General features: G+C 44.9%; 1 protein-coding gene across 1 annotated transcript in view; it reads left to right on the top strand.

Annotated features, from left to right (window-relative positions):
* The window catches only part of DNAH5 (dynein axonemal heavy chain 5), a 378,136-nt gene that overhangs the window by 199,294 nt on the left and 164,678 nt on the right, over nucleotides 1–14,164 (top strand). The window contains exons 39-42 of the mRNA XM_075540865.1: nucleotides 3,113–3,247; nucleotides 4,964–5,071; nucleotides 7,369–7,522; nucleotides 13,732–13,878. Coding sequence (XP_075396980.1) covers nucleotides 3,113–3,247; nucleotides 4,964–5,071; nucleotides 7,369–7,522; nucleotides 13,732–13,878 — 544 coding nt within the window. The remainder of the gene's footprint in view (nucleotides 1–3,112; nucleotides 3,248–4,963; nucleotides 5,072–7,368; nucleotides 7,523–13,731; nucleotides 13,879–14,164) is intronic.

Raw genomic sequence — 14,164 nt, 5'->3', positions numbered from 1 at the left:
AGTTCTAGCAATGGGCAGATGGAAGAGCCACGGAATTTGGGGTTTTAGGATTCTCGGCTCAGACCCTCTGTACAGCCTAATAATGTGTGTTGTTGTGGTTTTTACAAACCGCTCAATAATCTACTCTTTTCTTCCAAGCCCACTTGAGTACATGGCCAATTTTCTGTGTTACCTTTTATAGCAGGTTTGCTCATTATGCTTTTGCGAGTTAGGAGATGTGGACTTAATCACATCTTTACTTTCTCTACAAGTTATCTATTACTGCATAACAGCATTACGACAAACTTACAACTGAAGGCAACACATAGCTTCTGTGTATCAGGCATCTTGGCCGCGCTGAGCTGGGTCTTCTGATCGGTGTCCCGCCAAGCTGGACAATCAGAGTGTCGCCTGGGGCTGGACTCCATCTGATGCTCATCTGGGGAAACATCGACGAAGCTCCTGAGGTTACTGGCTGAATTCCATGCCAGGCGGTTGTGGTGCTGTGGGATTCTGTTCACTTCTGTCTTCAGCTCCCACCAACTGCCGTAACAGTCCCTTGTTGTGTCACATTCCTTAATTTGCCCACTTGCTCCCTCAACCTCAGCAAGGGAGATACGAGTTTAGCGAGCCTACCATAATTGGCACGTAGTCACACATGGCCTGTCATCATATATTCTCGATTCTGTTGGATAAAGGGATGTCGCAGGTCCTGCCCACACTCAAGCGGCTAGGATGACACAGGGTCGTGGACACAAGCAGGTGGGTGATTGTGCCACCGCTTTCTAGAACTTATAACACAAATGGCCAACAGTGTATGCGAGATAATGACACGTGGTGATCATCGTAAGAGAGCACCCTGAGAAACAATCTGTCAGCTTGTCGAGCCGTGGTGCTGGGAGCGATGATTATTATCAGGTGCCATTGAGTCCATCCCAACCCACAGCAATCCTTTGCACCATACATCGGAACACCTCCCAGCCCCGCACTGTCCTCACACGGTGAGCCCATTGCAGCCCACGCTACGTCAATGTCCTTGAGGGTCTATTCTTAGTCTGGAAGCTCTGCTGAAACCTGTCCACCCTGGGTGACCCTGATGGCCGTGAAATACCAGTGACAGAGTTCCAGTCTCACAGCAACACACACGCCACCACCATATGACAAACTGACAGACTAGTGGTGGGCTGGGAGCTATGCCAGTGGTAGGTCAGCTTCCACCAAGCATTAGCCACTGGAAGCCTTCCGTATCACAAGACAGGGTCGAACTGCCCCGTGAGTTTCCGAGACCGTCACTCTTTATGGGAGCAGAAAGCCCCATCTTTCTCTGGAGGAGCGGCTGGTGGTCTCAAACGACGACACAGTGTGGTTAACGGCACAACTCAAAGTAAAATGAGGCTGCCAAGTGCACTCCAGCCCATTGGCCACTGTGACCATGCCACAGACGGGCAGTGCTTCTTTCTGCTGTTCACGGTTAAACTGTGCGTGGAGACGGCATTGACAGCCGCTGACAGCGATGTATGTTGGAGGGGCTCCCAAAGGGTTGTGGAAAATAGGATTAGAAGTGATGGGCTTCCCTCCCACACTTCTTGAAGCCCCCTTGCCTCACTCGAATCCCTTTCCCCACTCTAACCTTCATTCCAACCCCTACAAGTTTATTTCTATTTATACCTACAATTTCAACCAAGCTGTATCCCCACTGAGAAGTTCTGGGCTTATGGGAGATAGGTACACTCAGTGCCTCTGACACCAGCCTTGCAGTCTTCCTGGCTAGCTGGACCTTACCTCTTGGCTTTTAAAAAAAAACTACTAGCCTGTCTGTTTTTTTCTGTGTAATGCAGTCCTACCTTAGTCATTTTGTTTTTGTCCTTCACATAGAGTTTTTCCTTCCCATATAAAATGGTCAGATGGCCTCCCTGACACTTCTTTCACTCCTATAGCCCTTGTCCACAAGGTCACTCTCAAAGGAACACAATCAGCCCCCTCTCGATCTCTGGGTGGGCATTCTGCGACTCCCATGTCCCGTCCACACATACAACTCCTGTCTTCTTAGCACGCCTTGCTGGATATCTGAAACCTAGCCGCCCTCTCAAGTGCTGGTCCTCTTGTCACTGTTTATTCACAGGTGCATTCTTTAAAGCTTCCATTAGAGAATAACTTCCCTGAAGGCAGGAGCTTGGTCTTAGTACTTTCAATCTACTTGACCCTCCAAATGCCTCGTGTTATGGGACACACATGCTACCAGAAACCTTAGAGATTGTTGGTTTATACTGACTCACTTTGCATGTATTGTTGAAATCAGACACCATGTTAGGCTGGATTGTCTAGAGCAGTGGTCCTCACCTTCCTAATGCTGTGACCCTTTAATACGGTTTCTCATGTTGTGGTGACCCCCAACCATAAAACTATTTTCATTACTACTTCATAACTGTCATTTTGCTACTGTTATGAATTGGGCCACCCCTGTGAAAGGGTCATTCGACCCACAATGGGGTCACAACCCACAGGTTAAGAACCACTGGTCTAGAGAAACAAATCCAGTGACACTCATCTATATATATGAGAGAGCTTTATGCCAAGAAATAATTACATATCAAGAAGACATCCCAGCCGAGTCCAACTCAGGTCCTTAAGTCTGATGCTAGTTCCTAAGTTCCTCTTTAGACTCATGTTACCACATGCCTGTGATGAAGACAGGGACATCATGGCCAGTGGGTATAGAATCATGTGAGTCCAAAGTTGGTGGAAACATGGCAGGACACCTAATCAGGTGGCCCACATAGGGCCGGCCCTCTAGGCAGGCAGACTCTCAGCAAGCAGGAAGGGGAAGTGACAGAGAGATGCAATTCCCGGAGTCCCTCATTCTTATACAGAAGGCCACACGCTCAAGGAGGTGTCATCAACCTACCACTTGATGGACAGGTTTGCCTCCACCCTTTCCCAGGAGTGTCTAGTTGACATAAAAACCATGTAGCTACCACCTGCCATCACCCCTACTCCTTGGTAATTCGAGGTCTCTCACGGTCTAAGGTGTAGCTAGCCATCTTCCTTACCAACCCTGTCTGGCTGCTGCAGGTTCCCATGACCAGCCTTTTGGTGAGCTCCGATAGTGACTTACTTGTGTCCCCTTCCTTAGGTACACTATGACTTTGGGCTGCGTAATATTTTGTCGGTGCTGCGGACGTTGGGAGCAGCGAAAAGAGCCAACCCCACGGATACCGAATCCACCATCGTCATGCGCGTCCTACGTGACATGAATCTCTCTAAACTGGTGAGATCTCCAGATGGCAATGTTTCATTCACTTACATACGGGCTCAGCTCACTAAGCACAAAGGAGATGGAGTGGTGTTCGTTTACAATGCTCAGTTTGAATGCCAATTATCAGACAAGATCATTGAGAACCAACTTAAAAACCACATTTTTTTACAGAAGTTCTTATTTTTCATAGAGACTCATTAAAACCCAAAGCAAGCCCTTCAAGTTGTCTCTGACTCATATGTACCCCCAAGGACCGAGTAGAACTGGCTCACTGGATGTCCAAGGCTGGTGGGTTTTAATGGCCGACCTTTCTCTTAGTAGCTGAGTGCTTAACCACTGCGCCACCAGGGATTCTCTTTATTTGACAGCAGAGACTGATAAACTGTGGTCCAATATCAGCGGACTTATGTATGTATGCAAAAAAAAAAAAAGGCAATTGAACTGAACCCACTGCCATGGAGATGGGGCGACTGGTGGATTTGAACTGCTGTCCTTGAACTTAGCAGCCCACTGCTTAAACCACAGCTGTTGGATCTAGGTATAAACCCCCCAAACCAAACCCACTGTCATAGAGCTGATTTAGAGCCACAGTGACCCTCTATAGGGCTTCCAAGGCTGTAAATCTCTACAGGAGCAGACAGCCTCATCTTTTCCCTATACGATGGCTGGTGGGTCTGAAGCCCCGACGTTCCAATTCCAGCATTTACCTGCGAACACCATCAGCGCTCCCTTGGGTCTATCAAATGGTTTCCATCCCATATTGAGCCCACAGGACAGGGTAGAACTGTCACGGTGGCTTTCCAAGCCTGCACCTCTCTATGGCATTAGGAAGCCTCCTCTTTCTCCTTAGGAGCAGCCTGTGGTTTCAAACTAGTGACTTTATTGTTTGTAGCCCAACTTGTAGTCCGCCATGCCACCAGGCTCTCTGGATGTATGTATAGGATATCAAAAAAATATATTTTTATTAAAAAAATTCTGAACCGGGTTCCAATTTGTGAATTCACTACAACCAGTGGGCCACGTGTCAGGCTCTAACCATAAGGTCAGCAGTTTGACCGATTATCTGCTTCATGGGCGAAAGTTGATGGTTTTTGCTTCTGTAAAGATTTACAGACTCAGAAACCTGCAGGGGCAGCGCTATAGAACCCTATAGACTCTCTGCCCTATAGTCGCGATGAGTCGCAATCAACTCGCTGGCAGTGAGATTTTGTTTGGCAAATTATTAAAATATTTGAAATGTAAATTACATACTGTAAAAGCGGCAGTCCCCAGGGAAGCCGGGTGTGCTGAGTTGACACCGACAATACTTTTTCCTTTCTTTCTCTTCTTCCTCCCGCTCTTTCCCGTCTTTACAACTGTGTTTTCACGTTTCTGGGGAAAATGAAAATGTTACTCACTGTCAGCTGAAGGCCGTTGTAGTTAGGTGCCATTGAGTATGTTCTGACCCACAGCAGCCCCCTGCACACAGGAACGCAACGTGGCCCGGTCCTGTGTCATCCTCTCACAATCACTGTGTCAGGCCATCTCGCTGAGGGCCTTCCACTCTCTTGCTTGTCTCTCTATCCTGCACGATGTCCTTCTCCAGGGACTTATCTGTCCTGACAGCATGTCCAGCATATGTCAGACGAAGGTGGTATGTCACATTCACTGGTGGCGATCAAACAATAAACTGGGTTAGGTGGGCCCATGCAAGGAGTTGGTCTGATTTCCCTGCTGTTTCCATTTTAGATTGATGAGGATGAACCCTTATTTTTGAGTTTGATTGAAGATCTCTTCCCAAACATTCTTCTGGATAAAGCAGGTTATCCTGACCTGGAAGCAGCCATCGGTAGACAGGTAAGGTGCTTCATAGGCTATCAAACACTGCTGGTTTCATGTGAAGTTACTGGGAACACACTCATTGCTTGAGGTCTAAACCGGTGGGTCCTGAGAACAACACACCCAGGCTACAACTACTGTTTTAAGAGAGGTGCAGCCACGGCACTCACTGATAGGTTTTTCCTGTGGGATGTGTCCTACCATGAATACCCATATATCCAGAATAGCCAGGTGCCCACCAACCAGCGGCTTCCAAGTATACTGGGGCTCATATTAGCTCATGTGTGTGTGTGTGGTGTTAGAACTGTGTTTCACTGGCTTTTAAATGGTCGAGATTGCCAGAAGTGGATCACTTTTCTTCCAAGGCCTCTGTGGGTGGACTGGAGCGGCCAACCCTTGGCAGAGAACTTAACGGTTTGTATCACCTGGGGCTCCAGGTACAGGCCTGTTCCTGATGGAAACTATCCCTCCACAAATTCACAAGCGAACTGCTCCTGGTCACCAGGACCTGGGGGAGGGCTCAGTTTGCTGCCCGCCCATACTTGGCTGGCTCGGTCTGTGGCCCTGGCGTTTGCCACTCTGCTCTGACCTCCAGAGCTTCCGTTTCCAGTGTTCTCATGTGTCTTCTCAGCTATTGCTCTTTCCTCCAAGGCCCAGGATCACTGCGTTAACTTCCTTAGGCTCCAGGGACCTATGGCAAGATGGATACTCGTCGTTCTAGGGGCTTTTCACGAGACTTGATGCAACTCCAACGTGTTTTCGTCTTTCCGGGAATGGAAGAGAATCGTGCAAACTTTGTGCCTACGAAGAATGAAAGTTTATGAGGAATAAGCGTTTAGAATAAAAACCTTTTTTTCTATAGAAGTTGTGATTAGCTCACCTTTATAAAATTCAGATCTAGTTCTTGCAATTATTAGTAATAAAAATCATAATAGTTCTTGGGTGGCACAAATGGCTTGTGCTCCACTCCTCCCTGAAGAATGGGTGGTTCAAACCCACCCCTGGTTCTGCGGGAGAAAAGCCTGATGATCTGCTTTTGTGAAGATTACAGCCAAGAGAGTCACGTGGAACGATTATGCTCTCTTAACACAGAGCATCACCACAAACCAGAATTGACTTGATGGCATTTTTTTTTAAATGGTGGTCTCACCACTGCCACTGAGTTGATTCCAAACCAAGTGACTGTCCAGGACGGGGTGTTACCTCTCCTGTGGGTTTCCACGACTGTAACTCTTCAGTAGACAGTGGCACAACTGGCGGCTTAATGGTTTTTAGTCATTATATTTACCATATATTTTTCTTTAGTAGAGAGAGTATGAAACTCTGAATTTCCTGATTCGGTAATGATAGATGATTACTAATCTTCTGGCTAAATTTATTGTAGCATTTCATAAAGAGCTACATGTGAAGTAATTTAGAAGATATACTAGTAGTTTGCAACATCAGGGAAAACAATCCAAAAAAGCACAAAATGCTTCATTATTTTTATCCACAATCATGTAAATCACACTGAGAGCATCGTTTTCAGTGGGTTCAAGCATACCATGATGATTAAGGTCATGAACTGTGAAACTGAACTTTCTGGATTCAAATTCTAATTTTTTTTTCACTTTACAAGTTGAAAATCTTGGGCAGATTGCTTTCTTTCCACACGTTTCCATTTTGTTAGCTGTAAAATGAGAATATTAATAAGATCAAGTTCATCTTGTTCTTATAAAGGTTAAATCAGACTAGTGTTTGGCACAGTGTAGCTTCTATACTTGCATCAATAAACAACTGTCTAGTGGCGTTATAGGCGTTCTGGTGGTGTAGTGGCCGTTGATACACAAGGTCAGCAGTTTGTAGCCACCAGCTGCTCAGCAGGAGAAAGAGAGGGCTTTCGCTTCTCATAAAGTCTTGCAGTCTGGAAACTCATAGGAGCAGTTCTATGCTGTCCTATAGAGTCACTGTGAGTCAGCATAGACTCCGTGGTGGTGAGTGGCTTTATAAAGCCAGCATGACATTCCTATGGAATTTCAGTCAACCCTGGAAGGCTATAATTTTTTTCCATTTATTGAAGATCCTTCCTTAAATGAAATACTTAGAATGCAGTTTTGTCTTTGAATCTGTGTTCTTAAGTTGCTCCTAAGACATCCATCCAGCAACATGCTAATGTGAGTATAATGGCGTCCAGGACTAAGAGACAAATGCAGATGTTTCTCCTTGCCCTTGGGCCACAATGGAATGACGTTTACCTCCTTCTTCTGTCTGTGTTTCCTCTGAGCACAGATCATGGTGCACTTGACCCTAATGCGAGGGTTTTGTTATGCTTTTAGGTGGAAGAAGCTGGCTTAATCAATCATCCTCCTTGGAAACTGAAAGTCATCCAGCTGTTTGAAACACAGAGGGTGAGGCACGGCATGATGACGCTGGGGCCCAGTGGGGCAGGGAAGACCACCTGCATTCACACCTTGATGAAAGCCATGACAGGTATGGCCCAGCCACTGATAGTTGCTGTGAACCATTTGAACACTCCTAAGTAGGACATCTTTACATATTCGTATAGGAGAGAATGCTGCTTCACTAATGGTTGAGTGCATTTCAGAGATGGAGTCATGGGTTATGCAATGGGCTGCTAACCACAAGATCATGGTTCGAAGCCACCAGCTTCTTTGAGGGACAGAGAGAGGCTTTGTGCTTCTGTAAAGATTTGCAGTGTTGGAAATACACAGGGATGGTTCTTCTCTTCCCTATAGGGTGCTCAGAAATGGCTCCATGACAGTGGGTTTGGGATTTGGCTAGACCAGAGAGAAACATATTTTATGAGTGACTCGGTGTATTGTGCTATATATTATACCTGGGATCAAACTTAATAAGGATTGTGAGGATGGAGCAGGACCAGCTGTGCAGAGGGTTCATTCTGCTGCTAGGAGTTGCAACAGAATCAATGGCACCTAACAACAAAACCAAAACAAACAAAACATGCTCCACATTTATGAAGTCATTTAATTCTCACAATAATTGAAGTGGAAAAAAGTCCCAAAGAGCAGGAAAAACTGACTGTTAAGTAGATTCCAATTCATGATGACTCCATGTATGTGGGAGTCAAACTGTGCTTGGTAGGGTTTTTGATGGCTGGTTTTTCTGGAGTGGATTGCCTGGCTTTTCTACCAGTTTGTTTCTGGATGGACTCAGGTCCCCAATGTGCTTTGGATTAGCAGTTGACCGTGCTAAGCATATGCACTTCCCAGGGATCCCAACAATCCCAAGGGTGGCTGCCTTGATTCCCATTTGGTACAAGAGCCCAGGCTCAAGGGTAGTGATGCTGGAGTGCACAAGGATCCTGATGAGACAGCGACTCACAACCTGCTCAGGGGAGCAGGGACCCAAGTAGACCTTGTCCAGAGCTCAGCTGCAGCTCACTGCCATCCAATTGATTCCATCTCATGGTAGAAGCACCCCTGTGGGTTTCTGACACTCACTTTTTCTGGAAGGAGAAAGCGTCATCTCTCTTCTGCACAGCGGCGGGTAGATTGGAAAGGCTGACCTTGTGGCTAGCAGCCCAACATGGAGCTCGCTGTACCCATAGGGCGGCTATAGAGCACGAGGCTTCCAAGAAAATGCAAAATCAAAATATTCAAACGCCCAGTAAGTATATGCTAATTACAATCCCAGTCCTCATCAACTATTTTTTTAACCTGGAATCAGATAATTTTTTTTCCTCTGGTGAATTTAAATAAAAGTTTTCCATTTCTTAAAGTTCTCAGAGCTTGAAAACCCTCAGCCTTCTAAGGATAGTGATCACTGCCACATTCTTGATGATTCTTGATATGCTCTGATTGTGATGGGACATGGAAGACTCTCTTCTTTGGAGTTTTGGCATTCCTTAGCCATGCACAATGCTTTAGTTGTTGCGAGGTGGTAGAGGCAGACCATGAGGTCAGTTCCAGATGAACACAATATTGAATAAAGTGTGTGAAATGGTTTCCCAGTGAACATAAAAGTGATGCTGACACTCCCCTCTAGGCGTGGAGTGGTTTATTCATTGGACTACTGATTAAAAGGTTAGTGATTCACAACCTCTGTGAGAAAAGTGGGGCATTCTGCTCCTATGAAGATGTGCAGTGTTGGAAACCTCGGGAAGTAGTGCTCCTCCACCCTATTGGGTGGCCGTGAGTCAGAATCAATTTCGGGCAGTGGCGTTGGTGTTTGGTCGGGTAGGGTAGTCTGTGAATCATGCAAGAGTATAGTGGAAAGGTTTGAGCTATTGTGAGAATGGCCAACATAGGATGCTGAGACTTGAGGTGAGCACATGGCGTTAGAACAAAGGTGCTGACAGACTGGCCGAGTGCAGGGCTTGCCATTAACCTTTCATTTGTTGAAAATGAATTGCAGTATCAACTCAATTCCAACTCAATGCAATAAAACAAGGTGTGCCTCTATACCTGGCCCCACAGTAAAAATGTTTACAATCAGCTGTGGAATCTGTCTCAAGCTTAGAGGAGTGCAGGTAAGAAGAGCAGGAGCTAGCGTGATACAGCTGGGGATGTGGTTTGGCACGGCAGAGATGTAACTTGTATGCGAGGTGGGAGAAGGACAGGTAAGGCTGAACATTGAGCTGTAGCAGAGAGAGGCAGCTGTGCTGGATGATACAGTGTCAAAGATCGGCAGTGCCTCTCAGTTTAGGACTTACCTGGAGCCAGGGAACTAGCTGAGGCTGGAAGTGGAAGTTGAGTAGGGATGAGACCTGGAGGCAGCTTGGGAAGACGGCCAATAGAAACAGATAAACAAGCTGCTGGAGCTTTTTCGTTTGCTTGCTCAAATCCTGCTCTTGTTGGATCTTGTGCCACTGTCCCCAGTGATGGGATGACGTGACTTCTATACATCAGACCTCTGGGGATCGTCAGGCAGAGAAGGGGCTGTGCTCTTGGCCTGTCCCATTCCCTCTGCCCACCACCACCAACTCATGCTTGAAGGACCCATCTCGCAATTTTCATGTGCGTTAGTAATATTCTTTCCTGGGATTCCTGCAGAGCTTTAAAATGATTGTGCTTTCCCTCTCAAGTGATGTTTAATATTTTTTGGTGCAATTATGAAGCTGCCTTTTGATAGCAATAAACTATGGATGCACCTGGTACAATGACTTGAACCAAGACTCCTACTAAATATTAAACAGGACAAATACATTATGCATAATATGTCTAAATTATGTAATACACATGGCACCATTGACTTTGGAGAAGATTCTTGAAAAGATGAATTAATCATTAGAATATTTACTATTTATTAACCTACTCTTCATTTCAGTACTCAGGGAAAACATTTGTTTCCTCAAGTAAGACATCGTTTCTGGCCGAGAGCTTTAATTATACCAACTATTGAGCAGATAATTGAGTCATTGGGTTGAAGAAGTGTAAGGTCCATGTAGTTATATGCTTCCCATTCATCATGCATTTGTACATCAAATGTCCTTAGGAACATTCAGTAAGATGGGATAACAAGTGTAGAAAGCATGACCTTGTCTTCAAGGAGCTTCCGGTAAAGAGGAGGACAGACATGGACACTGATAATTATAACTCAATTGATACATGGGAAGTTTGGACAAGTCTACAGAGGAAATGGAGATGGGAAGTCTTTATAGGGAATAGAGTAGGCTTTGAGAACCCCGTGGAGTGGAGTTCTTGTTTGGGTGGGTGCAGAGTAGAATCAACTCCATGGAAAATTTCCACAATGTAGGTTTACAGAAGTTCCACTTCAGCTGAGCCTTGGGGGATGAGGAGTAGCGAGATGACAGGTAGGTTGAGTTGGAATGAGGCCTAGAGGCAATAAGATCCTCAACAAATGGGGAAGGAGACCAATAGGAGTAACTAAGCAAAGAGCAAACAAACAACAACAACACACACACACCTCCCCACTTCCCTCTCCCCCAGCCAAAATCCCAAATTTGTTGCCATCAAGTCAAGTCATGGAAAACCCTACATTTCAGAGTTGAACTGTTCATAGGGTTCTATTGGCTGCAATCCTAGGGAAACAGATTGCCAGACCTTTCTTCTCAATGCTGAGGGGTAATTTGAACTGAGCTGCCCATCTATCTGTTAGTAGCTGAGAGCAAACCAAGCGCCCTGCCCAGGGAGAAGGAGTCGATGGCTAATGTTCAGCCTCCTTTCTTTCTGAGCAATACTCCACCTGAGAACAGCCAACCGTGCATCTTTCCCTGTCTCCTCCCTCTGTCCCTTTACTCCATCCTCGTGGGACCCAACTCCATGCCTCACACTCTGCTTTTGGGACAACTCCATGCCTCACACTCTGCTTTTGGGAGCAATCCGGAATGAAGACAATAGGTACGACATGAAGGGCTTTTAGTCTTGCAAGATGACTGGTTTTAAAATGAAAAAAAGTATCTATTTTGTAGTTGTGTTGAGGATATATTTAGCAAAACATTCCAATTCAAAAACATAAAACAGTTTCTACACCTACAATTAGGGACATGGATTACATTCTTCAAGTTGTTCCCACCTTTCCTTTTGGACTTGCTCTCCCCCACGAACACAAACTCACTGGCCCCTAAGGTTCCTAGCTAGTTTTTTGAGTCTGTTTCCACTTTGGTCCCATATAGCTAGATCTTTTATTTGGGGGATGTTTTAAAAAAATTCATCATTTTATTGGGAGCTCTTATAGATGTCATAACATTCCACAATTCAAATAGATCGAGCATACTTGTATGATTGCTACTACAATCAGTTTCCAAACATTTTCTTTCTTCTTGAATTCTTTTGATACCAGCTCTCCTTTATCCCCTCCTTCCCCAACTCGCCCCCAGAAACCCTTGTTGTTATTGTTCTATATTATGATTCAGTTATTATTATTGCATGTTTATGGTAGCTGTGCATATGGTCATAGCTAGATCTTGAAAGAGTGTCCTGTGGTTCGGTGCCATAGAGTTGCTTCATACCCAGAGTGATTTAAAGCACAATAGAACAAAATACTGCCCAGTCCTGCGCCATCCTCACAATTGTTCCAGCGCCTGAGCCTTTTCTTGCAGCCACTGTGTCCATCCACCTCCTTGGGGGCCTTCCTCTTTTTAGCTGCCCCTCCACTTTACCGAAAACTGTTGTCTAATTTTGAGAAGACCCCAAGGGATATTGGTGATTTAAGCTTTAAAGATGCTCTGAGGGAAATAATTTCAAGGGCTCACGATCTAAGAGACAATTAGCCACTAAGCCACTGAGGTGGGCGTGACCAACTGGGGACGTTGTTGAGAACAGACAGAGGGAGAATGGAAGACTGATGTGGAGTCACTAAGGAGGCTATGGAAAGAAAGGCTGCATGAGTTGAGGGACCTGATGGCGCCTCACAACCGCCGTCATACATAGTGTGGCTAGATATTTTTTTATAGTGCTCTTATAAAAATGTGCAGCCGGAATGCTCCTTAGAATCGAGGATGGAGACTTTGTTTCATGTACTTTGGGCATGCTAGCGGGAGAGATCAGTCCCTGAAAAAAGGACATCGTGCTCGGTAAAGTCGAGGGGCAGTGAAAAGAGGAAGGCATGAGATGGATCGACACAGTGGCTGCAACAAGGCTCAAACCTAATGACAATGGTGGGGAGGGTGCAGGGCCAGGCTGCGTTTGCTTCTGTTGCATACCAGGTCATTATGATTCGGAACCTGCTCAATGGCACCCAATAACAAGCACCTATGGAAATGGTATGGCATTTTAAATGAAAGCGACAAAAAGCTACCTGCCATTTTCGTTAAATAAGTTTTTAATGTTTCTTTTTTGAGCTGCAGACCGAAGCCAGCAGTCACCTATGAAATTGCCATACACTGGGATTTGGGGGCTGTTCGTCAAGTGTGGGTCGATTTGAAAGAAGAGTTGGCAAAGTTGTATTGCTGTCATGCATTGAAAAATGTGAATTGAGACTTTTAAGCGGAACGCCAGCATCTTAAAATGTTGCAAGCGATTGCTCTGATTGCTTTTATGATATCTGAAGTGATACCTGTCGTCTAATATTCTACATGGGATTTCTTTAGCATAACCTCATTTTAAACATGCTTTCGATGTATGTGGTTGCCCGTGTTTATAATCTTTCACGTAACCTGTCATATTTTATTATCTAATTTTGTGTTTTGTACTTCAAACCTTATTTTCTCTCTCTCTGCTCCCTAGCTACAGTCCCTGGTGTACAAAAGTCCAGCCAGTTAAGAGCAGTTTTTGAGTTTGAAAGATGCTGAAGTTGGCCACACAAAGAAGCCGTTCTTAATTCATGCCACATTCCTTTAGCTTTTGTTTTCTAGGGTGAGCCAGAAAGAGCATATCTTAACAAATCAAAATTAGAGGGGATGGAAAGAACAGAAAACATGTAGCATCTTCTAGGTCATATTTCAGGCACATGATTTCATTTAAAGATTCCCAGGTTACATTAGTTCCTTGATCCATTCTATAGTGATGTCCTTTCTCACTCCTTTGCAATATGAAGTTTCCTATTAAAGATGAAAAGAAAGACGTGCTTTTGACCATGAAGTCTTATGAGGCTAATGATGATAACAAGAAATGTGGTTGACATCTACTTCCCATGTAATTCGGTGTGCCTCATATTTTGAACACCTACTAACAGTACACCACAGATTAACACAGTGTTGTCTAATGATGGTTCCCTCTATATCTGAGATGCTGACCACTTGGATTTATTCACCGTAGATTGTGGGAAACCGCACCGGGAAATGAGGATGAATCCCAAGGCGATCACAGCACCACAGATGTTTGGTCGGCTGGATGTGGCCACGAATGACTGGACAGATGGAATCTTTTCTACGCTTTGGAGGAAAACATTGAGAGCTAAGAAAGGTAGAAGATGGGTTACAAGTATTATCTCTGATGTATGCTTCTCAGCAAAAATACTTGGTGGCTGCAGAGAACGAATAGAACAATGATGGAGTTGATTCTTGGTATATCTTAGCCAAGAATAAGTAATAAGCAATTAGCATGATACTTGTGAATATTGCAATGATGAGATGATCGATTAGGGTTTTTAAAATCTCCACCTTCTCCTTTCTTGGTTACAAAGGTAAATCTTTCTTCTTTTCTTTTTTGAAACTCTTTCTGCATGCCTATGATCAATTGGAATGAATTG

This window comes from Tenrec ecaudatus, chromosome 2 (genome assembly GCF_050624435.1).
Source record: "Tenrec ecaudatus isolate mTenEca1 chromosome 2, mTenEca1.hap1, whole genome shotgun sequence".
Lineage (NCBI taxonomy): Eukaryota > Metazoa > Chordata > Mammalia > Afrosoricida > Tenrecidae > Tenrec > Tenrec ecaudatus.
The sequence above is the reverse complement of the archived record's forward strand: the minus strand, read 5'-3'. Positions and strand labels throughout refer to the sequence as shown.